The 27,161-nt window shown below is 42.4% G+C and overlaps 2 protein-coding genes across 2 annotated transcripts; one reads left to right on the top strand and one right to left on the bottom strand.

Annotated features, from left to right (window-relative positions):
- The first annotated feature begins 6 nt into the window (after nt 1-6).
- Nucleotides 7-23,531, top strand: LOC126536951 (coiled-coil domain-containing protein 22 homolog). Its single transcript, XM_050184028.3, has 14 exons — nt 7-147; nt 305-476; nt 561-693; nt 4,128-4,252; nt 5,611-5,671; nt 7,040-7,191; nt 8,877-9,068; nt 9,865-10,035; nt 14,712-14,948; nt 16,473-16,574; nt 16,650-16,757; nt 20,636-20,731; nt 20,846-20,905; nt 23,256-23,531. Exons 1-14 carry the CDS (start codon nt 98-100, stop codon nt 23,442-23,444), a joined length of 1,848 nt encoding a protein of 615 aa, XP_050039985.1. The 5' UTR covers nt 7-97; the 3' UTR covers nt 23,445-23,531.
- On the bottom strand, nt 23,476-26,883 carry LOC126536957 (uncharacterized). The gene is made up of 3 exons (XM_050184034.2): nt 26,513-26,883; nt 26,220-26,418; nt 23,476-24,367 (listed from the first exon to the last, which is right to left on the bottom strand). Exons 1-3 carry the CDS (start codon nt 26,761-26,763, stop codon nt 23,543-23,545), a joined length of 1,275 nt encoding a protein of 424 aa, XP_050039991.1. The 5' UTR covers nt 26,764-26,883; the 3' UTR covers nt 23,476-23,542.
- Between the last annotated feature and the right edge of the window lie 278 nt (nt 26,884-27,161).

Below are 27,161 nucleotides of genomic sequence, written 5' to 3'. Positions count from 1 at the left end.
CATCTTAAGGTACGGGAAACTCTCGTGACGGGAAGGCGTGCCTCTGCTACCTGGTAGTGGAGTCCTTTGTTGCTTTCGACACACTGTTGAAATAACGATGGAAGAAGTGGACCAGATAATAATTCATGCGCTGCGCCAGATCGGATGGTAAGTAGCGATGCTAACCGCGCTCAATTTGTGCATGGATCTGCCGGAGATTGTTGTAACTGTCATATCAGATCTCATCGGCTCCTTGCCCATGTCTGCTTGTAGACGTAATTTGACGGCTGGTTTCTGTTATTGTTTTTCCTATCTTGTTTTTCAGCGAGTTTGATGAAGACGTTGTATCGCTCAAGCAGTTTACCACAGAAATAACTGTTGAAGCTGTGGTGCGCTGCCTTCGCTTGATTTCTCCAGAAAGAGAGCTTCCCCTGCACATATCTACAAACATGGTTGAGCGCTATAACTTGGGCATGACATTAGCGAATGCTTGCAGCGTAAGTCGTTACCACAGTTTTTGTTGAATGGTGGCCGGGTCGACTGTACAGAAACTGACGCACTGTACATCTGCACATCCTTAGGAGCTGGGATTCAAAGGAGACCTTGGCTATCAGACCTTCCTGTATTCGAATGAGGCGGAGATGAGGAGGATATTCATGTTCCTCTTCGAGAAATTACCCAAGGAAAGTGAGAAGGCTGTAGACCAGCAACTCGGTAAGCTGTTGCAAAATGTGGCTATTGTCGAGCGCATCTTTTATCCGTGCCCCGGCGAAATTAGACGATAAAAAGAAAGAAAAAAGCTATATTTGTTGAACAATATTTTATTCAGGCACACACTCACACTTGCATCTCTTTGCACATAGTGGCACTCGCCTTTACACTCAAAACTACTAATGCCCTCAACCCAGCAGAGGGTGCAAATGAGTGTATTTATTAACATTTCGACAAGAGACTTGTCTTCATCAAGTTGTCAACTTGTCTTAAACCTCTGTCAAAATGTTGGCTCTAGCTTGAAACACCCCTTGTTCAGCCACTGTTCTCGCTTAATTCAGGTTACACTCGTCTTGTGAACCACTGTCTTGTTTGCACTCTGATTGTGCTGGCCTATGGCATTATCAGCTACAGACTAGCTAGTACTATGGCATTTATTACTGCATTCATTCATTTTCAGATATTGTCTGCTTGCATTCACCGGCAGTCGCTGATTAAGTTTTTATGAACCATCAATTACTCCAGTTTGTACTTGTACACTCATAAAACAGTTGCACCCTTTGGGGTGTATATTTACCTCACAACAATAATTGTCATTTGACTTGCTTGCATTTCCTTACACGCACAATGATCAGGCAAGGATGCCGGTTACAATATAAGGTATGGACAACACAAGAGCTGTGAAATAATCTTAAGACATCTTCACCACTTGCACTTGTATAGCCTAACATTGAAAGGTACCATTGTCTTTCACTAAACACAGAGTGCTCACTGCAATGTTGGACTTTGAACTGTGTTTGTCAGAAGAGTGTCTAATGGGGGATGTATATATGTGCACCAGCCATTTGACCATCCTGGGGCGCTATCTTGCACAAGTTTGTTTTTTGAACGTCTGTTTTCAGGGGTGATGTCTGATCTGTTAAACCACACTGGTGTCTTAGTGGCTATAATGTTTTGCTGCCGAGTACGAGGTTGTGGGTTCAACTACCAGCTGCAGCATTTCTATGCAAATATGTTTCGTGCTACAGGCTTTGCATACACATTAAAGAGCATCAGGTAGACAGACTGATCCAGAGTTCTTACTGTGGTGTCTGGTATCTGCTGTATTGCTTTGGGATATTTATTTGATTAAAATAAGGCCCAGAGGCATTACAGAAGGGAGTGGGTGACAGATAAGTATTACAAGAACAATACAGTGCAGCTGCTAAGAATATAAATAATGTTCAACTTCAACTAAAGCCTTAAATGCAACTACATCAGTCAGTTCAGCAACACAGATGGGCAGGTGGTGCGATTTGTCAAATGTTTTGGGAACAAGAGTCATGGAATAGCTCTATATGGGGGAATGGCATGTGTACTTTATGCCAGTGATCAGTTCTGTTTAATACATAAGATGGCCCTGGAAGAAGAAGTTTTAATTGTTTGTGATAGATCTTATGAATGAGAAGTATACGGGACAGATTTTGGGCATGGAGAAAAGAGTTGGGAGGTCCAAAAGTTTAAATACATAATACACTAGATTTGCATGCATAGTCTGAAGAAATGAAACATGCACTCCGATTTTTGGTGGATTCCAAAATATTTATGTTGAGTTTTTCAATCAGTCCTCAGGTGTGGGACTCCTGCGCCAATTGTGCCATTTTGATACAAAACAAATTCCTGCGCCAGAACGGCTTCGGCATATGTGCTCCAGCAGTGGTTGCAAACAGCGAGCGGGTTCGTTCTCCGAAAAAATTAACTGATGATTACAGTACTTTCTAATGCGAAATTTGAGCGCAGCTGCATACGTGTTTTCATTTCGCGATATATTGACTGGCGCAGACAATCGGCCTCGTGCGGCACGTTGCAAATGGAGCAAAGTACGACGCGACTGCCATGCTAATTGGGAGATCGCAAGAGGCAGCACATGGGTGACGCGTGGGTGTCGTGTGGACACAGTTCACAGCAGGCGCTGCAGACAGACCTCCAATCATGCAGCGCTTTGTTTCCATTCAGACGACGCACACTACTCTGGTGCGAGCCCGTAGCCATTGCCACTGAACAGCCCGTCTCTTGCGTACCACTACACTTTTCTTCTCATGCTTTCGCCACGCCCTCCTCCTCTGCTTTCCTCCTTGCACTCTTTTCGCTATCGCCGTTTTTCATCCGCCCTGCAGATTCGCTTTCTAATTTTTTTTCTTTTTTTTTTTTTGCTGTTCTTGTTCACTCGGTTACGAGGACACCGAGGGATGACGCTGATGCTCACCGTAGGAACGGGCACCTGAAAACTGCACTCTAAAAGAGTGCAGCCATTCACATTTTGCACACCATGCGACGGCACCCACCCACACAGTTTCTCGTAATTTTCGTGCTTATAATGCTGAACTTTTAGGCACTTCTGGCAAGTAGCCGGCGCATGCGCGGCCCCTCCCTGCTGTCGTTGCTTCTGTCGGAATGGCCAGGGTGGCTGTATTTAGAGTGTTCTACAATCAAGGAGCCTATATCACTAGAATACGGTTAAGTGGGCTGAGCGGCGCAGCGCTGCCTAGCTGAGACGCAAAACAATAAAAAGTAGGCTGAGGGCACTGCGAGCGAACTAGACATTCGGGAGGCGCGCACTGCAGCGGGCTCAGCAGGTGGGCCTCTCTGTTCCCAGGGTGGGTATAACAAAGACTATTCCACTCTGTTTCTGTGCCCTAATGGGCGAGGCCTGAGCCATCTTGACCTATCATGAAGGGCTAATGGTGGATTTGGAATAAAAACTAATTGAGTTATAACTCGTTTTACATTATACCAGCCAAGGGTCGATTTGCAGCACTCTGGGTCTGCAGTGACATATAGTGACCCGGAAATTGTTACCGCATTGACTGGACCACATAATTTGAACATTTTCCGCTATCATCATGAGCGTCGGTGCAGGAATATATAGTTTGATTGTAGTGCCACCGATGCTTTTCGCTTTACAGGAAAGTGCGCACCGTGCCGCCGCTCGACCTACTCTTGCATGTTACAGTACGCTGTATATACAAAGCGCTACGTATTCTATACCCCCCATACCCTCCGCATTCTGATTGGCTTGTGGCAACGCAAAACTATTTCTATTATGTAGAAATAGCTTTCAATAAACCACAGTAGTTCATAACTCTGGCTTCTCCGTACAGTCCGTTGGTGAAGCTAATTTCTAGGCACTTCACCCACACTGTTGATCTTGCCAACCTTAATTTTTTGTGTTTGTGGTGAACAGCAGTGGAGTGGTGATTGTTGCTACGCCACTAAAGTGTCCCCTTTTTGTGCTTATGTTATTCCCTAACGAAGCTACTTTTTTGGTAAAATGCTAGGGAAATGTTGAGACACAACACTTTCTTGTGGGAGGAGCCTGTTCTGAATGCTTATATTGTAATTTATTGATTATTTTACGATTGACTTAGTTATTCTGGTTCATATTTTGTGCAATCCAGGGACAGCAGCTTTGATTTCAAGGTCAATATCGGAGCAAATTGCTAGGCAGTTGAAAGCACCTTGGCTTCCAAACTATTGCAAGAGGAGTGGTGTCCGCTGGAAAGGAGGCCATTGGTGGAAAGAGGTAAGTTTCTTTATGCGTTCTGTGTGTGTGTGTGTGTGTGTGTGTGTGTGTGTGTGTGTGTGTGTGTGTGTGTGTGCGCACGCGCGCGGGTCAGTATGACATTTTGTCATATACACTGCAGTATAACTGTATAAGTCAGGTACAAGTAGATGATGTGTGGCTTGGATGAAATGGTTTGCTCAGTAGATATGGCTTTCTAAAATTGTCATTCTGGTTCCCAGCTGTTACAGAATCAATGTCATGGGAGTGGACTGCACAAACTTGCTTAGCATTAGGTTTAGTTGGAACTGTAGGTGCTCAAAAGCCCTCCACCACAGCTTACCTCCTAGCTCATGTGCTGCTTTGGGTTGTTAAATTCCACAAACCCAATAAATAATTCAAATGGTCAGTTTAGCACTTCAGTAGCAGAAAGGTCAGTGGTCTAGACAGCACAACAAGGAAAAAAAGGAGAGATGAAACCGTTCTTGCTGAATTTCAGTGGAGAATTTGAAGCCCTTCTGGAACCGTATTTTCTACTCTTCTTTTGGAACAAGTCAGTTTCAATGGAAGATATAAGTGTATAGGCAACATGTTAAAGTGGCAGGTCAACAGCGGACGTTGAGATGTTGCCCTTGTTGCATCGAAGAACACAGCGCTGAAATTGGCAGGATTGACTGGAAGTCTTAGGTGACATAATTGCTTTAACAGTCACTGACTGTTTGCGGTTCTGTGGTAGTGATGTTCAAGCGTTTTTTTTACAAGATAGGTGTATGTCAGAAAAAGCTGCACTTATACTCTGTTGATATGCTGGGAGAATTGAAGATGGGATGCACTGTTTGCAAGTTTGGCTCGATTCACGAGTTGGGGATGCACAGAATATGTGCATGATCAACCTTATTGCTGCCTTGAGTGGATTCTGAAGCTTGAATTAAATCTGTGCAGGGAAAGTACAGTTAGCTCATTCCAACCTTAGACCTACCATAGTTTGGTAAGTCTGCAGGGCCCCTAGCTTTAGCAACTGTCAGCAGTACCCAGCACAGAGCATCACTGCAATAGTAGATATTTATTGATGAAAGTTTTGCTTCCTCTATTCCGTCACTGCACTCAACAAAAATGCAGTTTGAAGATAATGCTAATGCAACGTGCATTCAATCCCGCAGGTTCCTTCTTCTGCCACATTCGCTTTCTCTGGAAGCCAGTCGCCATGCACTGAAATTGATATTGCTGAAAGAATTCAACAAAAATGTGACCACAGCTTTGCAGGAAATGTTATAGAACCTTTCACTAGTGTTTAAACAATGAATTTCTGCTGATTACACTTTCTTTTATTTGAGGATTAAAGCTTTAGTGGATCATTTGTTTTGCATTTTGCATTTCAGGACTACAGTGATTCAAGCACGCTAAGAACATGCAAACTGACCCTTCCTGGAGAGCGCCCTGGTAATATGAGATCATCATTGATATTGCAGTGTTCATTTATTATTCGCTTTGGTGCGACATTGTGTGATTAGCTCTACCAAGAAAGATCAGTACCAGTATACATTACCAGTGGAGGGATCCCTTGATCATGTACAATATGAAATGTATTTTTTTTGCATTGTGTGGCAGTTTATCATTTCCACGAAGAATGTCCTTCGGTGTTTAACCACCGTGTAAACTCTCGAAATCATATAAGAACATACGGTAAAATGAAATATGGGGCCCTCAAACACAAATGCAAGGAAGTATGTACAGTTCCATTAGCACGGAAGTTAATCATGTTGTGAACTGGGAGAAACGTAGTACGAGAACTTGCTGGCAAGCTATATGAATGAGAGGTGTATGCTGTGGTCTTACAAAATGCATCCAGCCTCCTCAGACCCTGTGTCAATCCTGTCCTTTTCAAAACTAGGCCAGAAGCAATGTACAAAATAATTTTGCTTCAACTGCTTCAACTTGTTCCCATGTACATGTGGCAGCAGATATAAAAGTATGTTTATTTGGTTTAATCATCTTTTTGCTACTGTTTCTTGAAAAAAATTATACTACTCTGTGCTAGATCTTTTTATCATTACCGGTGACGAAAAATGCCCATTAAGATAGGTTCTAAATGCCATGAGATAATGCTGCAATCCGGGGGTATTGTTTTGTGATGGTTCCTTTTGCCCCTTATCATTGGTTTGCTCGAACCTTCTGCTATCACTTTGATCAGATACTCTGCAAGAGTAATGGCAAACAATGAATAGGATTAGAGGAAAATTTCTTTACGAAACACAGCCCCAAGTTGAAAAACCAACACAACAAAGGGTTGTGCAGAAATAGGAAGCAATAGCTAGAAAGCATAATATGCTAACACACTGTGTCATGGGGATAGGTTTCAATGAAATTATAACCAGGAAGGCATACAAACAAGGAACACACTGGCAAAATTCTAATGAATATACGTGTCTGTGATTATAAAATATTTACCACAATTTTGTAGTATGCCAATTTTGATATGCCTTGTTTTCTGTAGTCAAGGCATGTAGGCTCAAGGAGGAAACAATTTATTCTGCTAATATTTCCCACTATTTACACCATTGTTCGATTTTAAAACGGTAAGAGTGAGTAACCTTGTAGTTGCCAGTGTAAGGCACGGCTTTCAAAGCCAAAACTTTAATGAACTTTCTAATGAAGGATTGCATTTATATCTGCTATGAGCAAAACTATATCTTGTCATCCAGTTAATGGAACTTACGTAAGTGATAACATGAGCCAAGGCAACAAGAAAAAAAAGCTTTTTAAAATGTCAGCATTAAAATTGGTCAAAGCATTTATTGTTCTGCCCAGGTGGCCTGACAGAGCCACTGTGGAAGCAAGCTTTGGATACAAGAATGCTCGCTGCTTCAGTATTCGAAGTCAATGCAGCTTCAGCAGCTGCCATGCAAGACCAAGAAGCTGAACTGCACCAAGCTGGGTTGCTCTCAAAAGGCTCACAACAGGTAATTACTAGTACTATACTGGATGTACAGTTGAACACCTCTACTTTAAACCCCTCTACAGCGAAGTTACCTTTGTAAGAAACGATTGATTATATCCTGGCTGACCTTCTATATTTGATGTGTATTGTGAACTCCTCTACAACGAAGACCAGTAGAACAATTGAATTTAGGCATCCCCGATGGCTCATTTGTTGTTCTATAAGGAATTCCACATAGCAGTGATGTGTTGCCCTCCGAAGACACCGCGAAGCTGGGCTCTGTACTCTTGCAGCAGCATATTTGACGAGTGTGCTGATATCAGAAGTAGTCCTGCTGCACTACTCCAGAAACCGCTTGACTCATACGCTACATTTTGTAATGCATCAGTGGGTGCAACGGCTGACGAATACGTCGTAGTTGATGACGATGTAATGTTAGCATAACTGACAGCCGGCGACGTCTCGAAAGGCACATAAGGCTGGAAGGACGCAAATAGCAACGAATGTGACAGTGATGAAGATGCTGTAAGTGAACGAAGGTTTTTGATGGCAAGGGATACACCAGTGAAATTCTACACCAGTGAAATGAGCTACATCTTTGCTTTGCGTAGTGCCTGCATTTTGCCAGGGAACATGCTGTAAACCCTGGTGCGGTAAGGTTGGCTGCAGTCGCAAGTTCTCAGACAAATTGTGCATAAAAAAATGAGCTACAGCGCGTGACCTTGACAACAAGTGATCTGTATAATGAAAGATTTTGGAGGTACCGAGCACTTCATAATAAAGGAGTTTGACTGTAACATGTAGATTAGCAAAATTTGTCTGTGGAATATGCTGCACTTCTGCCTTTCTACTCAAAGAGGTGGGAATTTCTTGCTTGAAAATTAGTGTTCTGGTGTTTGTTTGCAGTGTACAGTTACAAACTTTGGTCAGCATTCTAATCTTGTAGCGGGAAACGTTTGATCAAAGTGCAAATCTCGGCATGTTTGTCATCTGAATGGTCTCCATCAAACATGTTCAGGATGCAGTCTTTCTTGCTTTCTTATGCTGCCTTTTTTTCTTCTTTATTTCTTTGCTTTTCCCCCAAGTTCTTGTTTATTTTATTCTTGATATCTCAGTATCTCTCCACAAAGCTCCATAGGGAACAAAAGTTTATGGACCATGGGAGTCTTCCAAAAACTGAATATTCTCTTGTGCCTTCAGCTGCACAGTGTAAGCATAGGCAATTGCATTTGTCATGCACTCACAAGTACTGTCAGCACCATTCAAATCCAGGACGCAAATTATGGGTGCTAGGATATTGAACTTTACTTGCTAAACCTATGGTTCTTTAACATTTGTACCAGATATTATATCACGAGCATCATACAAAATAATGTATCTTTAGCAGACAAACTTGGAAGTTTGCACTTGTGTTTAACACACCTCTCCACATTGTTCGTTTGAATTTTTGTGGGCAAAACCGTGCAAGTGAAATGTTTGGATTAAATGGTTTCGTCTGCATGTTCCAATAAACCCATGGTCCTTTGACATTTGTACCAGATAACAAATCACGAGGGTCATATAAAATAATGTATCTTTAGCAGACAATCTTGGAAGTTTCCACGTGTGTTTAACATGTCTCTTCACATTGTTCGTTTGAATTTTTGTGGGCAAAACCACATAAATGAAATGTTTGGATTAAGTGGTTTTCTCTGCATGTTCCAACAGGAACACAGGCAGCGAAAGAAAGAACGTATCCAAAAACGAGTGGCTGACGCATTCCAGCAGTCTTTGCTCTCATCAGAGCAGTCCCGGGTAGATGTGTCAAAGCTTCTGGCATCCCTTTCCTCCACAAGCAATAAACCCGCAACCGCTAGGGAATCAAAGTTTACAAGAACAGAGAAGCTGCAGTTTACAAAGGTATGCTGGCCACATTTTTCTGCTATTTAGCTCTTTCAATTTCAAAATACAGATGGTGCATGCACATGTATTACACACACACACACACACACTCACTTCATAATATTTTCGTGAAACTTGGCAGTTCGAAAGTATGCCTTGCAATTTTCCAGTGCTTGAAAATGGCCCATAATTGCAAAACAATGAAAGAAATAAGGTATTGTCTTCCTCCTGGTAAGCCAAACAGCTTCACGAAGGCTAAGAGAGAGATAATAAACCCTTTAAAGTGGCAATTAATTCTGCCCATCGAAAATTAGTATTATAGAAAGCATACAGCTGCAGAATGGATGCTTCAATTTCTCAATTTTTCAGTGAGTGTTGTCACATTTACAGAATGTGGACTCCACGCAAGAACTCTCTACTGGAATACTAGACATGACAACATAAACTATTTCATGTCTAGCATACTTGGATAGCACTTATCCAGCCACTTGAAAAATATGCTCAATCTAAAACACTATGAAAAAGAATGAAAAAAAAGTGAACCCACTACGTGACATACTGTCACCGAAAGCAAAACACGCAGCTGTTTACCGTGCAACACGTTTTACTAATACAGTTTATGTGTATTATTAAAACTAGCAGAATAGCTCTACCCAGAATTATTTAAAGGTGTATGCAACACACTTTAAATATCATCATTTTCATGTGTGCTTTAGCTCATCATGCACTATTTTGTTGCGCACAATTGTTCACACTGCGCCTGAAGGAGACGAAGCATGGCATTGCATTCATTAAAAAACGGCTTCACCTGTAGGATGAAGAGCCAAGGCAAACATCCGGGTCCCAGCTGGAACTTCAGAAGCAGAGTTCAGAGGAAGAGACCGAGGCCAAGGTTAAACAAATGCAGAGCCAACTGGAAAGCATTTCTGAAGTCATTAGTCAGCTTGAAGTTCAAGAAAAGGAGGTGTCAGCGGCTTTGCAGCAGGTACGTTGGGTGCCTTCTGTACATATGCCACGTACGTGTACAGCACAGTCCGCTGTTAAAGAGAATGCTCATTTCATACCTTGCTACCAACTGCAGCTGAACAAACCATTTTTATAATTGTAAAGCTAGCTTTCCTGTGGGGCAGTTTGCCCAACTAATGGCAGCACATGAATTTTTACAAACAGCTTATACAAACGCAGTTTGCTTGCATTATGAAATTGAAAATATAGAGACATGGCTTTCGTGATAAAACCATGTGTAAGGGACAATGTTTGCAAGTGCGGTTAGCACTTTGACTTCATTTGAACAATGACCGGTGCCACGATAAGTTGGGCGAAAAGTGCAGTGCAGAGAAGTGCACTTGCAAACTATGAAAAGAGCTAAAATAATGCAGACTATTTCTTGATTCGTATGTGCCAGCTTAATGCATCGCATCAGGTCCCTACCTTTATTTTTTTCCACTCTCAATAAAGTAGAACTGTTTCAGTTATATTGGCTTTATTACCTGCTAGGTGTTTCCTTTTAAGAGTAAACTGTACTAAACTTGTCCTGTGTGTACTAAAAGGAAGTGCAATTTAAAGTGTCGGGGAGGGGTGCACATGAATGTGACCGACAGTGCACTGCTCCTGACTGTCTGTTCTAATCGTCAATAATCAGCACTGGTCAAACAAAGGCTGATTGTGGAGCCATTATTTGACCAGGAAACTTGTCTTCATCAGGGCCCTGATGAAGACAAGTCACCCTCATCAAAATACTGGTTGTAGAGATATCCCTTCTTAGACCACTGCAACACTGTCACGTTACGGTGTAACATCCGGGCACATGGAGCCTGCTGTGTTTAGGTCTTTGGATACGTGAGTGACACAGAGTGCGTTATTCTGTAAAACCATGGAGCCAAATGGACACACCCTCATGCTCTGCTCAATCAGCTGTGCTGCGTTCTGCCTTCCAGTTCTGGCATGAGTGTTGTGCACACAAACACTAGCATTTCTGCTCTGCATACCACACCGTGGTGCATAGAGTGGTCTCAGCAGAATGAACAGTGCACTTCAAGCTAAGAACACTGACGGCTTTCCCTCTGTCTCATCTTGTGCGCCATTGAAGTGCAATGCCTGCAGTGCTCGTTATGGTGCACCTCCTTGTGCCAGCATTATGAGATTCCTGATAGCTGCCAGGGCACTGTTTCCACTGCGCAGCAGAAGTTTCCTTGTGTGCTGTGTCACTGCCAACATGTTGCCCCTGTGTATTCTTAAAACACTGTCTGAGGAGCTGCAACACAGTGCTAAATTTTGCTGCCATTTTAAATGCTTCAATGTTCGAGCGAAACTTCCTGATCTTTTTTTAAGTACCGTATTTACTCGAACCTAGGCCAGCCCTGATTCTAAGCCGACCCTTGAATGTCCGAAGCCAGAAAAAATATAAAAAAACTTACCTCGAATGTAAGCCGAACAAAAATGTGAGGAGGGCGTTCACAAAATGAAAACAGCATTTATTTAATATGAACATGCCAAGCTCACTCTACATCATCATCGCTGCTAGCCTTGTGTGCATCCGGATGCGTGCAAGCTTGTGTCTGCGCGCCCATGCATGTGCAGACAGTGCAACACGGCTCATATAGCTCCTCTCTGTTATTGCGCGCTTAATTTCCTTATCGCTGTCATCTCCTTGTTGCGGCACACGCATAAAGCGTCTCCCATTGCCCTCTCCAACGATGGGCATTTTTCTTATCGATGCTGAAGTTCTGCCCAGCTTGAACGTTTGACGATGCTTCTGCGGCTAGCACAACTTTTCGTTTGTGGCATCGTCTGTTTGGTGCCATTACGATAACGCCACACCACACGCCGATACGACACAGGACAAAATGGTGACGTCATTTGTGTCATAGTTTCCTACAATATACTGAGGGAACTCTGGCACTGCAGTCGTTGACCCACCATGGGGATGATGGGAAGTACGTGGGTTTGTCTGATCGTCGTGCTTGGGGATTAAGACGTTCTTGTGGCTTTGTTTATTATGCTTCATATGCCTTCATTGTCGTAAATTTCCGAGCACTCTATACTTTTCTAAGTGCAGAAGATGCTGCAAACACGCATAATTCTACTAATTGGAATGATTGAGCTTGTCGAGGTGGCCAAATCGAAACACGCCACTGTCTCAAGGTACTGGCTTGCACACGATAAATTCATAAGGAGTTTCACATCGCTTGTCTATGCATGCATCCGTGGCGTAACAGTTTCAATATTAGGCTTCTGCACCAGAGGTCTTGAGCTCAAATCCTGCCGTTGGACAAGTTTAGTAATGTTTATTTAATTATTCATTACGCAGTACATTGTTCAAAACGACGAGCTTACAAATGTCACAAAGTTTTTAAGCCAGGAGGACAAAGTTTAGGGAAATCCATGTACTTCCCATAATTCCCATGCTGGCTCAGCCATTCTCATTGCAGCTCCCGTAGACACTAGCGCCAGAGTTCCCTCTAGCAATTATTGTATGAAACTCTATGGTTCGTGTACTTCAGTTGGCTACTGGCACGGCTAGTAGTGGCTGCAATACTGACCTTTCTAGATGGCGCTAGCTATGCACCATATTTATCATTTTCAATTACAAACTGGCGTGTTATCTTTTTTTTTTTTTAATCCTCGAATCTAAGCTGACCCTAGAGTTTAGTATATGGTTATTTAAAAAAAAAAAAACTATCAGCCTAGATTTGAATAAATACGGAACATTTCTTGCACCCTCAGCATTATTAGAATGCAGCAGCAGAACATGTTTGGAACCTGAATTCTTCAAGTAAATTTTTTGCATGAACTCAAAAAATACTTGAGGTGCTGGAACATTATTGACCAATTTTATCTGACTGAATTCTGCTTAGAAAACAGCAAGCCACTTTTGAAGTTTGCGTAGTGCAAATCGTTACTGTCAAAAACTAACCAAATAAAAGAACCCACTCAGTAACAACATTCCGGTGTCGCATTAAACATGCACGTCTATCTTGCAAGCCCTCTTCACTAATATACTTGACTCATAATAAAGGGGCCAAAACATGGTCGTCCGACTATTCTCTGTTTAACATTGTAACTGAGGCTGGAGGGCCCATTATGGTTATATATAGTATGCACGCAAGAAAACGGTGCTATCGGCACACGTTTTAACTAGAAATTTCAGTTTGAAATTGCTGCCTCCAAACCTCTCCCACTGACAGCGACCACCATTTTGGCATGGGGTGTGTGACGCCAAGAAATGAGGGGCAACGACTGCGTCTGCTTTCAAACAGTGCAAGACCACACCGGACATTTTGCTCTACATGCTCTGGCACCTAATGGTGCAGCAAGGGTGCCACCATTGAATTGTGCCTGCAGTTCCTTAACTTGCACAATAAAAAACAGCAGACTGCCAAGATGCGCATGCATAGACAAAACACATAGCACCCATGGCATTTACAGCTTCTACGATCACTTCTGATGTTTACAGTACACAAAAGCATGGCTTTCGTGATCAGCTTTGGCTACCTGAGGGAGCTGTTTACAGAAGTGTCCATTCATTTCATCACCACAATGCTGATAGACTGCTGTACGGTTCAACTGTGACAGAAAATTTGAAGTACACATCTTTTACTGCACCGAATGTGCCCAAATTTTGCCAGCTTGCTGCGGGATGCATACGATTTAATTTGCAATGCGTAATTCAAGCTCGGAAATTTGGTGTCAGGGCCCCTTTAATAAATCTTAAGAGTGCAGGTCTAATCAGAAGCCTCTTAAGATGTATTTAATGTGTTTATTCAGAATAATTATTTTCATTAGTTCTCTTTATATTGAGTAGTCTTCTAAGCGTGTGCAAAATGGTACATGCAGTGCCTGAAGGGGATGCATATATGCCACAGTATTATAGGACAGGATGAATCCTTATTATTTGAAATTGGCTAAACTTTGAAAAATATTCAACAGATATTTTAATTATCTGGAGTTAAAATTTTTGGGAAAGAAGAGCAGGACTTTGTTGCATAGGACACAGATCAGATATTTACTTCTACTAAAGCTACTTACCTACTACGCAACTTTTCCATGTTTTCAAATATAAAGCAATAACAGATTATCAAGGTTAGCATTATTAGGTTAGTATTATCGTCGGTGTAGTAATACAGGTCTGACATAACGTAACAACTCTTATTCCAATGCTATTACTTTTTGACTTTTGTCTGTGGTCTGAGCAGTGCTCTGCCCAAGTTATTGCTGGGATTGGCTAGTTGTGAACGGTGAGAAATAGAATTGAGCAAAAAAATTGCTACATTATGCCGAGCCTATTTGAGTATGTTCAAAGCTGTAAGACTCATTGCATTTGTATCATAGTTTTGTTGTTTCTTAAATGTTTACTTCTAGAACCTCAACGAAATTGTACTGGGCATCCATTGCTACTGCTTATGTGCATGGTTCCACACTCATTCCTAAACCAAAGTTTCAAATGCAGCATGGGTGTACACAAAGCTTTTCATCAAAGAACATGGTGACATTATCAAAGCTGTGCATTGAACTTCCAGTGCATCTTCTAATCATAATTCTGTTTACGCAATATAAGCAGTGTCACTGGATGAGTATGATGATTAATAGTTATTTTATACAATGTGTTAAGATGTCTCTTCATCCTTCATGAGTTCTAAGAATATGTCTGTTGCTTTGCAGATAAGCAGTGACATAGAGAAAAAGAAGTCGCAAAGGTTGGAGCTCGAGAGCCAGAACGAGCTTGAGCACAAGGCACTAGCTCTGCTTCCAAATGCTGATGAGAACATCTTGAAGCTGCAGGCAAAAATAGACGCTGCTGCTCAGAAACTGGTCAGCTTATCGATGCAGTGGGAAAAGCACAGGGCTCCTCTGATCGAAGAGTACCGCCAACTCAAGGAACAGTGCTCCAAACGGCTTGTGAGTATCTATTACAGGTAACTGAACTGTTGTTGAAATGACTTGCACGTTTCAGGCAGTTGTTGTTGTACGCTGCTTTTATTGTATAAACAAGGAAAAGGATGCTATATAAATTTTCTTGTTTGACATAATAAGCTTTCATGTTTCCTTGTTCATTGAAAAAAATGAATTGTTGCCAGGCCTCCATATCTAATAGTAGACAAGGTTAAGTGAACTTATTCTGATGTCTTCTCTGTATTACATGGACAACATTGAATATATCTTTCTTCGTGTCTTCATTGTAATGCTTGATTGTGGTATTACATTAAGATAAGCTACAAGGTGTTCTTTAGATGTACGAATGGTATGAGCTAGGTGCCAAGACTGCATATATCTTCATACCTACCTATATTATTGAGCCAAGTTGTGGAATTACATGACTGAAAAAAGAAAATTTAAAGTATTGTTTGCTTTGTGACTGTCTGTGTAATACCAGTATCACACTGCTCTTGCTGCTCCATGCTCCAACAATCTGGATCGAGTTATTATCCCCTGCTGATCATCTGCAGCTTTCAGAACTGCATAAGGCCTTGGCTGCAAATGCAGGTTTGCAAAATACACTTATATTTGGACAATATTTTAATTTGGCAGCTTACCATTGCTGATAAAATTGTTTTAAATGTTTTTATTGAACTACCTTCACTTCTTGTTTTTAGCATTTTCAGAATACTGTGCTAGAGGGTGCAGCTGTCAGCCTATGATCATGATCGAGAAACATGATCCTGATTCACGGATCACGACAGCGACCATGCAGCTGCACATGGATAGAATTTCATACATTTACTAGAGGGAACTGTGGCGCTGGTGTCTATGGGAACTGCAAGCAGGGCAGTTCAGCCAGCACGGGAATGATGGGTAATACATGGATTTGCCTATACTTAGTCCTTCTGGCTTTCAGTGGCTTCATGAGTTTGCAAAGTGATCATGTTTAAGAAAGTGCTGTGTTATAAATAAGCATTATTAAGATTGTCCAACAGCAGGATTCGAACAGACGAGTTCTCACACAGAAGCCCTATATTGAAACCATTACGCCATGGATGCATGGAGAAGCTGAACCACTGCAATTAGCAGCGATGATGCGTGCTTGCAGAATCTTATTACTCTGCATTAAAGAAGTATAAGTTGCTTTGTTATTTAGGCCCAGACAACACCTGAAGCTCCAAGCATAAAGGTCAGACAAATATCCATGTACTACCGATCATTCCTATGGTGGCTGATCGATCACAGCATCAAAGTTCTTTCTAGTAACTGTAGGAAACTCTATGGGGGAGCATAAGGTCAGAAGAGCTGTGCCCCACTACCATTTAGCAAAGCTTAGAACATGCCTGAAGGAGAAATTGCTTGTGGCCTGATTTATTCCCCACACTGAAGGCCCACGGTACTGACAACACAAGATAACCGTTAAAGAAGAAGACCCTATAATGTGACAACTTGAATACAAACTATTGTAATCCTGTTGTGCTCAGTTCGTGTCTGTCTTTCCAGAATGAGACTCAACAGAAGTTGGAAGAAATCAAAGCCATGAAGGACAAGATGCGGGAGATCTCTGAGCAGGCACGCACAAAGGAGGAGCTGCACAAGCAGTTGGTATGTGCTTGCTGCAAAGTTATTTCGCTCAAGTTGATGCTAAAGTGTTTAAAAACAACAAATTTTCTTTCTCAGGTTGCCGAGTATGAAAAGCTACCCAAAGATGTCAACCGCTCTTCCTACACCAAACGCATTACCGAGATTGTCGGCAACATCAAGAAACAGAAAGAGGAAATTGCAAAGGTGAGAAAGTAGTGGCTCTATTAACTACATGTAAGTTAACTCTGAGCACAAAGTTGCGGATTCAATTCCTGGACGCTGCAGTCGCATTTCAATGAAGGTGAAATACAAAAGACATTCATATTTATATCTATGGGCACCATAAGAGCCCCAGGTGGTTCTTCCCCCCCCCCCCCCCCCCCCTTTCTACCCCGTTCCGTCTTTCATAACCTGTGTGTTGCTTCAGGACATTAAAGGAGTACTGACATAATATTTTTGAGTCGTATCTTAAGAATCTATCGTTAAATGAAGGTCTTAGACTCCTCTAAACCGTAGAAAAAAAGATGCAAGCCTCGGAGCACCTTAAATAATTTAACACGCAATAGCCTTTCTACAGCCAGTTTTGGTTTGGTTTCTGCTTTGTTGTAATGTCATGATGCAGAAGGTGGTCACATTGGAGCAGGACATTGCGACGTTTTGACACTCTGTGGCTCGCTCGGTCATCTCCTGTGCTGCTACTCGTTGTGAGAGCCTACATAGGAGCTAAGCAGGTGACCGAATGAGCCGAAGTGAATGTCAAAAAGTTACAATTTCCTGCTCCAATGTCACCACCATCTGCATCATGACATCAAAACAAAATAGAAACCAAACCAAAACTGGCTGTAGAAAGGCTATGGTGTGTTAAATTATTTAAGGTGCTCCGAGGCTTGCATATTTTTTCTACGGTTTAGAGGAGTCTAAGACCTTCATTTAACGATAGATTGTTAAAAATGAATCAAAAATATTATGTCAGTACTTCTTTAATGTCCTGAAGCAACACACAGGCTATGGAGACACCGTATAGGGGGGGGGGGGGGGGGCGGAATGGTCTTGGTTACCTTCAACCACTCGGGGATCTTAGTGTGTCCATAAATATGAGTATCTTTGCATTTCACTCCCATCGGGGTTTCACAGTACATAAACAAAACCGAAAGTGGCCTGTAGAAAAGCTATTATATGTGTTAAATTGCTATTTATGGTGCTCTGAGGCTTGCGAGTACGTTTGCTTGGGCTTAGAGGTCCTGAACCTTCATTTAGCGCAACTAATGAAGAGTAAAAAATATCATGCCAGTACACCTTTAAAACCTATGATTCAATTTCTTTGATTGTGTGTGATGTGCATGCCACAACATATATTTAGGCTTTCTTTAGAAGGACCGTCGATGGATTTGCAGTGAACATCTGTTAAGGGTCTATTACATGGTCCTTGGGTTCTTTGAGCAGGCTCTACCAATAACCTCACCTTTGGAAGTGTACAATGTGGGAGGATGTTGAATCACAGGTGCATGCTGCTGGCGCAGTCTTTTCAAAATTTTTTACAATTTAATCTATGTAAAATTATTTCGCCAATAATTGGCAAAAGCATGTAGGGAGGCAGACCAGCAACATAAATTTTATACTGTAGCATTCTGGGGCTGTTATGTTAGGATTCTTTTCCTTCTAATTAGTTTTTCTTACATCTTGTCGCAGCAAGTGGCTGATATTGGCAATAAAGAAGGCTTCTTGCCGTGCCAGCCAATGACAGAGGGCAAAAAGAATAGAAAATGAGAATAATCACTGCATAATACGGTCCCTTGAGTAGTGTACCTTTCTCATTCCACACACAGGATTGAAGGGCATAACGGCTATTCCCTGTGCATGACTATGTAAGCATGAACAGGCACACAGATGTAGTTTTTTTTTCACAACTGGTGAAGTGTGTGTGCACACATAGGCTTTCATTTAATAAAGGTTGGTTATTCATGTCACATTTTGTGCTTAGCCAGGTCATGAGATGATTTCTTTGCTTCATTTGGTGCTATCCTGTCTGCTTTCCATCTGTGCTTCAATGCCCTTCCCATCACATTCTTTGCTGAAGGCAAAAAGTATAGTACAGCCCTTGCGACACTTCACCACTGTGTACAAGGCACTTGCAAACCAGCAGCAAGTTGAAAGGTGCTAAACAATAGTGGATGCTGTCTCCTGTATGCAAGCCTCAGCTGCTGAAAGTTTCACAACAAATACCTTGTATATTTTTGGTGGCTCCTGTGTGGTTGAAAAGGCAAGAGGGGAGGAGGGGTACCTAAATTGCAACGCCTCTCTTTCGTCATCACTTAAAAGTGAATGCAGTAGTGCTTCAGTACTGGTTGCTGAACACGCTTTAGCAAAGAAATTGTCTCATTAACAAGTTAGCATGAAAACACTGACGTGCATATTAATTACCACCCATTTGTAGTCCATCATGGTGCAGTAGTTACCTCTACAGAATTGCTATTGAATATTTCAAGCACAAGCTCATAGTTTAAAAAATCAACAGAAATGTGCAACCTTGCAGAATCGCAACATGATATCCAGCAAAGCTGTTACGCAGGCACCTTGAATAGAAATCCTGGCGTTATGAAATGCTTTGGCTATTAGGGGCGAGGACTTACTGAGTCTCCATCTATCGGAAGCACCTCACTTGCGTAGTATGAGGGATAATGCGGCACTCTGCTCATAGGTTTGGCTGTTGGAGCTCAATAAAAACACCATGTGGGAGCCCTCCAAGAAATTTCTGTACCTACTTTCGAACCGAGGGAAGTTTTTTTACTGTCAAAATAATCATCTTGGCCAAACAGAAAGCACAGAATGGTTTACAGACGCTATCTCTTTACTGAATACATACGGTGAATACCCCCTGCACCAGCTTCTTGCACGAAAGGTAGGCAATCGCTGAGAGCAAGCTATGCGAGATGTTTGCTTATAGCAAGCTGTCTCTATAACCAAATGGAGCATAACAGAATGAAGCCTCAATGCAGCGATCACACGGGTTCGCAGCGGCTGGCTGCGCTTCTGCATGCATGTGTACACACAATGTTTTGCTTTCGCTGCCAGCCCTTTTCACCCCATGCCGCGAGTTTAGGCAGTGGAATATGAGCATTTGATAGTACACAAGCAACCATTGTTGCATGGCCGCTATCAGAGCTATTAAAAAATAATTCCTTATAACTGTAGGGACTACGAAGCCTACAGTGACTTGTGATGTGCTGTTGTGATGATTGAATCTTTTCTCTTTTCTTCTAAATTCTTACACGTTTTAATATCATTTATCAAGTTGCAGTGCACTGTTTGTTTATATCGCTCTTCTCAGCAAGTAATTTCCTGTTGCTTCCTTTTCTCAGTCCAGTCTATCCATTGTTTGCATGAACACAAACATCAGCACATGCCATGCCTTCTTTTAATGTGCTTCTTACCGTTCAGTTTCTATTCCAGTGAAATTGTCAGTATCTAGCATCAACATGTCCATAGACCAGAGCTTCGTGACATTAGCTGGGCCGCGCACATGCGAGCGTCTCAGTACGTGCTTTCTGCTAGTCACTGCGAACATCGCAGCCCCGACTGCTTAGCAGTAATCTCTTCCGTGGAAGTGCTTGCTGCCCATCCCAGTTGTAGCCGATGGCTGCTTGCCGGTTCTCAGTTTCACAATCCAAGCTTCACGCAGCTTCCTGTTCTGCGGGTATGTGTGAGGGCTAACACCGGGCTCTGTTGCATACGTCCGGCACTGAGCAGTAACCTACCGTGTTGGACGGCTTCAAAGACTGCCACTACCTATTATGGTGCTTTCAAGTGTTATCCAGCAGACACCCAAAGCAGGAAAACCTGCCCACTTAATCAGAACCAGCACACAGGTGGGACTTTAAACTTTGGTCTTCAGCTCGCTTTGGCACTTTCCCAGCAGCCGACGCAGCCGCTGTGCCCACGTGATCCCTCATGCCATTTCGCGCTAACGGTGGCGCCAGCTTCTCCAGTGGTGGAGCTCGCCCCCAATACCTAGCCCTTATGCCATTAAACCCCATGCATCATCATCATCATCATGAAATGCTTTCCCTTTTTTTTACTTTCAGGTTTTACTAGATACCAGGAGCCTTCAGAAGGAAATTAACCAACTTACTGGGAAGCTGGACAGAACCTTTACGGTCACAGACGAGCTGATATTTAAGGTTGGTCCTATCACGAAGCCCTGCCTCAGATTTTTTTTTTTTTTTTTTTTTTTTTTGTATGCTTGTGTGTGCATGCCTGCATTGCACCGATTATATACATGCATTCTTTCACAGGATGCCAAGAAGGACGAGGCTGTACGAAGAGCCTATAAATACCTTGCTTCAGTGCATGAGGTATGCAGTCAGCTTTGTTTTCCCCTGTTCTTGTTCTGCTTTATTAAGCTATGGGGCAGCATTTACACAAAGTAAAAGCCTATCACAGATAAGCTTACCGACAAATATAGCCTCTGTTGACAGAGTTTCATCATGCCCTTGTATAGTAGTGTTTTGACTATGTACTGCTCTCTTCTTTTAAACTGATGCAAGATTCTGTCTGCTGCTGCTGTCAAACAAGGGGCGAAGGCTTTATCAAGCTGTCTAGAATAGCTGTTTTCTGTATATCCTTCATTTATAGAAATGGATGGAGACAAAATTATTTGATTTGAAGAAGGTAGCATTATCATTAAAGGGCAACTCTCGCAATTTCTTTTACAATGTCAAGGTAATAGCATATTTAGGCTCCCAAGAGCCCACCTGTCACTTGTCTGATAGTAGAATTGTTCCACAAATTTGAAACTACTATTAAATAAGCAAAAATGAAACTTGACCGAGCAGCCGACCGAACATCTTCACATGATGTCACTTTGGAACACCTATGGAGAAAGCGTGCAAGGCATACTGGTCCTGCCAACGCGGTGAATGAAAGCGATGAAGAGCAGATGCTCAACTAATTCGTGACTGTGCCGGACCATTCGCACAATGTCTTCAGGTGACAAATGTCAGCTGCATCAGTTCTCTGGAGCTGTCAAACAGTTACAACTACAATAACGGCGAATTTCAATAGCCATGAATCACATTTCGTATTCGACCCACCACCGCAAGAGCCAGCACGTTGTGCAACATGATCAACAGTAGCCCTAGCCCCTGATCTCGTATATGCTGCTTGCTATTTTAGGTGTTTTACCACTTCTCGAGAAAGCACTTCGCATACTCCCTACCAGATGTGGAACGTTGCTTTCTGCATTTGTATCTTTATTTATAGAGTGCACAATCTCTTGAAAAATGCCGTGGAGTGTCCAAAGCACTGACCAGTGCATTTGTTTACATTGGCATGGTACAGCTATTGCTCTTCATTCGCTTGAAATATAGTGCAAGCCACGCATTGCTGACATCAAATGACGTCACTGCCTCAGCTCCTTCACCTAGATGGTGCCACCCTCCTTATAACAAAGGAGCACATCCGATGCCGCACATGTGCTCTCGTACCCCCGTGTGCGGTAATCCTCCCACGCGGTCTTACCCGTGTAGAGGAGCTTGCGCTTCGGAGGATACGGGTCGGGGTTGCCCTCACTCCTACTGTGACTTGGAAGTGGCCGCACTTTCGCCAGTTACATCCCTGCCCTAGGTGTCCAGTGTGCAAGTCATGCAATGCTGAAGCCGACATCCACCACTTGCTGTGGGTTTGCCCTGCGTTGAAAGTGACGAAGCTCCAGCACCTTGCAGCAGCAGGACGTTCACTGCATAATCCTAGCCATTACACTGCTTGGACACAGGGACCACATTATCGATCCCTCCTGGACTTTATTAGATCCGCAAATCTTTTTTCATTAATTTAATCATCCTTATTCGCCCACATCACCTACCCCTGCATGCCCTGAGGCATTAACCCTTGCATTAAAAAAAAAATGACGTCAGAACACAATGAAGCTCGGATTTTGTGCGTGTAAGCACTGTCGCATCACTCTGTGTCACGTTGGTACGAGTAACTGGACACCTTCGAAAACAGTGAGCAGGAGACTGTAGTACGCTTTATTATTCTACCTACTTATTATTCTTGGTACAGTTTTTATGCACTCAATTCATGTTTTTGTATTTTTTCCTCAGAGTAACAGTATCAATATAGATCCAGTATCATAGGATGTGACAACGTAATTATAAAACTATGAAATGAATCTAGTTAAACAAAGTACCACAGTGGCAGTGAGCTTTGGACAGGCACTGAAAAAGCAGGTGAACATGAGTTGGCCATTTGTGTGCAAGGCCTTGCTCATGTGTCTGATGAGAAAGAAGGTACTAGCCAGCAGAACACTAGGTATATGTTGCTTTGGCTAGGCAAAGTTACGGTAGGACATGGGCATTAGAGTTCAGCATGCCCAGATATCTTTGGTACACCACACTTGTGAAAGTGATGAACAGCTTTAAAAAAAAAAATGCACCAAAGTGACATATACAATTTTGCCACAAGCAATTTAGAAGGCAGTAATGCTATGGTGCGGTCTGAATGTAAATGAATTGCACTGGTTTCACAAAACGATTTCGTGATTCGTGCTATGGAACAGACATTATTTCTACATACGCAGGTACTTCTAGATGTGTGAAATTTGTATAATTACTTCATTAAACCCAGTAACCAACAAAGTAGCTTTAATGTGAACCACAATGCACACTAACTCTGAGTTCTTCAATGTCTGTCTTTCCTTTACAGAATTCAAACCAGCTTTTGCAAGCAGTGGAAGAAACAGGGTCGATCACACGGGAAATGCGTGATCTGGAAGATCAAATAGAACAGGAGAGTCAGAAGAAAGTCACAGCTAATTTGGAGAGGATTACGGCCGACTACAAGCAGATGAAGCAAGAAAATGCATCGCTATTAGCCCAGCTTAAAGGTCAATAACTGTTGCAGAAGTATAAAATATGTGCAGACATTATTTTTGTAGTTAAATTATATATTTCCGCAAAATAAAGAGTACTATAATACATGCACGACTTGTATCAAGGAACTTTGTACAATATTTCGCCGTCTTCATCATAGTAGCACTTTCCAACCCTATGCACAGCGGAACCTCGGTTCTTCAAATGAGATGGTATTGTGATATGCCTTCTCAGCACTTCATTGTCTGCTGGATACTTATAGTCCTCTGAAATCTCACTGATGGCTCGCTGTGACATCGTGTCATCTCTGTTATACTTGGCAGCTTCAAGAATTTCAAATGTTTCATAATGTTCAGTATCACCATCTATTGTCGAGGTTCTGTCTTTGCCCTGGAGCGGCACTGATATTGTGCCTGAAGCGTGTTCACTTGTGCTTGCATGCATTCCTGTGCTGAAATTCATGCAGTGCCTTGCATCGTGCTCAGGCTTCTTCATGGTTGCAGCCTTGTACTCATCTATTCTAACATGCATTCCTTGGCTGCCTTTTCTCTTCAGTGTTGTTGCAGCTGCTACATCTTCTGTATAAATATCCTCGTACTTTTGTTCAAACCTTGCCTGTTCATATTTTCTGTCGGGCACTCTCTTCTCGGGGTTCTTCAGCTTTAGGTAGGGGGCAATAAGCTTGCTGTATTCACCAGTCTTTGCAGAGAGACGTGAAAGCTCCAGTGCCTTTGTGTCGCTTCCTTGATGTGGCATAGGAAGCGTCTTGTTCCCATATGCCTGGTCTTCCCGAAGCTTTCCCTCCAAGTACAGCTTTTTTGTAATTGGCGAAATCTTTTCATCCGCCTTGCCTGTTTTCAATGCCTTCCACTTGAGCTGTACATGTTGGTCATGTTCTGCTATCCTTTCATCTGTCGCCGTTGTAAATCGGGATTTCAGCAGCTTCTGCAAGTAAATTGCAAAGAATCGGTGCTCAGTAACACGTGAGGGCAAGAAGAGGAAGTGTCAACAGCGAAGCAACACACCGCAAGTTGTTCGCAACAATTGCCAGCCAACTGTAAACATTCATGTTTTCTTCATGTTTGTTACAATTCTATGCAGCACTAGAAGGGGCAGTCCACTATTGTTGCCGTTTCTGGCAACAAAATGGCAAAGCTTTTGCATGTCTAATTTGTGATCTTATTGCCTGTGACTATAGAGGCTCCTTTGGATTTATCACTGCCCCTGTAATACTATGGTCCGTAATGATACGGACTGCCTGGTGAGAATCGTAACCGGCATGTGCTACTTCCTGCACTTTGCAGTCGTGCCTTCTGGCCTTTGTTGGTAGCAGGGCTAAATGTCAGCCTCAAAGCAGGTGAGTGTTGGCAAGCACTGTGCCAGCCCACAGAGGCTGTGCTTGCCTTTTACAAAAGATTGTACATCTAGCTGTAAATGCTATGTACAAGTTCAATTCACTAGATCTGAATATGTATGTTAATTCTGTTTAACATATTCCCAGGGCTAAATAGAGCAGAAATGTCATTCTCAATATTATTTCACAGTAATTCAGGCTAAGCTTTCAGTTTTTCACTTGTAAACCTCTTTTTCTATTCAGAAATAGTGCTTCTGTGAGTACACAATGCAATGCACCTCATCTACTATGCAAGACAGTTACAATGAAGGTGTCGCAGTGTTGCCAAGCATAGGGTACTTTTGGCATTTTTGCCACTTCGTAGGGCCATCAGACAATTTTTCAATGAAATGTAGGTCATTTTGCCTTGCTCTGGCATTTGCTACAGACCTTGGAAGTAAACCGATAGAAACTCGGAAAATGAACAAAATCTGGCATGTCGTACCCACTGAAACTAAGAATAGAACGTTAAACCAACATGTTTTTGGTTGACCTATTAGGGAATTTTCAGGACGGTGGGGGAAGGTCACTGATGTATAAATTTGTCCAACCATGAGTGCCGTCCATCTTGTAGACACTACTTCCAGTTATCGGAAGATGTTCACACTTTGGGTGAGGACTGCAAGTGCTACACGCGTGTTAGGACAAGGCTTTTGCTCAGGGCCAACTCCAATACATGTAAAATGCAGGTCTCCAATTAACCAACTGCTGGACCAATTTGAACGAGCTCAGTTGCGTTTAGGAGAGAAAGCTCAATTCTGAATGCAGGACGTAGAATGTTGGTTTGTGGCCACATAGCTTTTAACAAACATGGCCGAGATAAGCAAGCTAAAAAAAAAAATTAAGGACAGAGTTTACAACTCTATAACTCTGCACTCACAAAGAATATTGTACTTGTGTAAACTGAATCTATTAGAGCATCTCAAGCACACAAATGTGACACAAATTTTCAGCTTACGTAAGATTCTTAACATGTTTTCGAATGTTCTGCAATAGTCCCATTCACAAAGTAATGGTATATTTCTTTTGTCCTCTCTGCAGTTTACAGAAAAGTGAAAGTGAGTTACAGAGCTGTAAACTTTATGGTTCATTTTTTCACATTTTTCAACAATTTCCGCAAAGAAGTTATGGTCAATAAAGAATCTGCCTACAGTGGGTAAATAACATATGTTAAATACAAAAGGCCTGTTCATCTGAGAATTATTAGGCAGTGGTATCGGATGGAAGGTAACGATCGTCCTAGAACATCTTTCATAATGCTCATCTCGCGCACTGACTACTCGATAGCTACTCATTCGTCTGTTACTTCGCGCTTTGTTATCTTCATATCTTCTAAAGTATGCGCTTGCGCACAGATAAAATCTTTGTGAATAATAAATAATCGAAAGTATCGACGCCGCTTACCTTTGCTCCCTGCACGCTCACGGGGAAACATTCGGCGATCCTTTCAGCCGTCCATTCTAACGGGTCAAGGCTGTGCAGGTAATGGATTTGCTGCTTTGCAGCCCATGTCAGTAGGTTCGTTTCTGGTGGATATAGTTCCTTGAAGTACTTCCGCCGTACGATCGCTCTTCGTATTTGTTTTCGTTCAAAGCTGAGCTCCCTGGAAAATAATAAGAAAACATTGTGTATGTGAAATGCGCTACTACGTGCCTGTTCAGAGCTGCGAACACGCGCATTAATAAGCAAGGATTTACTCTGTATGACGGTCGTAGTAATGTTCAACGTGTTCCAGGACATTTTCTAGATCTTCCTCCAGATCGTCAAAATCGTAATTGCCTGAGAAGCCGCTTTCCAATGGTCCACTTCGTTCCGGTTCCTCCAACTTGACCGCGAGCGGCTTAACTTTCTTGAACGGGTTTCGGGTTTTAACATGACGGTGCCGCACAATTTGTGACATAAAGTTGGCTACGCCACATCGCACAGCGCAAGAACATATCCGTATCATTGTCTATAACTTATAATCGCGGCTAGTTTGAAGTTTTAACTGAACGAAAGCAAGGACAATCGCGCATAAGCGCGCACGCACGTTCCGATTGACTCGCCTCCTGGCCTCGCTAGTTCTGATGATGATGGTGATAACCAATTGCCACAGCCAAAATATACAGTTTCGGTTTCGCTATTCGGCTCTTTCCTAAGGAGCTAACAGTGCTTTCTCGACAATAAATCAGATGGCTACATTTTCAAACAAAAAGAAAACAACTTTTTCGACTAGTGAAGCTATTATTTATAACAGTAGTGCGGAGCACTACCTATTTATTTTGAAACTTGCAATATTTATGGTTCAAGTCTTGCAGTGATCGCATTTCGTGTAACAAATAACAGATTTAGCACCTTCACATTCTC

The sequence above is a fragment of the Dermacentor andersoni genome, chromosome 4, assembly GCF_023375885.2.
Source record: "Dermacentor andersoni chromosome 4, qqDerAnde1_hic_scaffold, whole genome shotgun sequence".
Classification (NCBI taxonomy): Eukaryota; Metazoa; Arthropoda; class Arachnida; order Ixodida; family Ixodidae; genus Dermacentor; species Dermacentor andersoni.
Note: the sequence above shows the minus strand (reverse complement) of the source record. Positions and strands in the feature narration are given on the sequence as shown.

Bases quoted from the DNA above. Each gene is read 5' to 3' on its own strand.
- LOC126536951 (XM_050184028.3), top strand. From the start codon at position 98: ATGGAAGAAGTGGACCAGATAATAATTCATGCGCTGCGCCAGATCGGA. The intron at 16,575-16,649 runs GTATGTGCTTGC...TTTCTTTCTCAG, and splicing joins AGGAGCTGCACAAGCAGTTG to GTTGCCGAGTATGAAAAGCT. The intron at 20,906-23,255 runs GTATGCAGTCAG...TTTCCTTTACAG, and splicing joins ACCTTGCTTCAGTGCATGAG to AATTCAAACCAGCTTTTGCA.
- LOC126536957 (XM_050184034.2), bottom strand. From the start codon at position 26,763: ATGATACGGATATGTTCTTGCGCTGTGCGATGTGGCGTAGCCAACTTT. The intron at 26,419-26,512 runs GTAAATCCTTGC...ATTATTTTCCAG, and splicing joins TACTACGACCGTCATACAGA to GGAGCTCAGCTTTGAACGAA. The intron at 24,368-26,219 runs GTAAGCGGCGTC...ATTTACTTGCAG, and splicing joins TGAGCGTGCAGGGAGCAAAG to AAGCTGCTGAAATCCCGATT.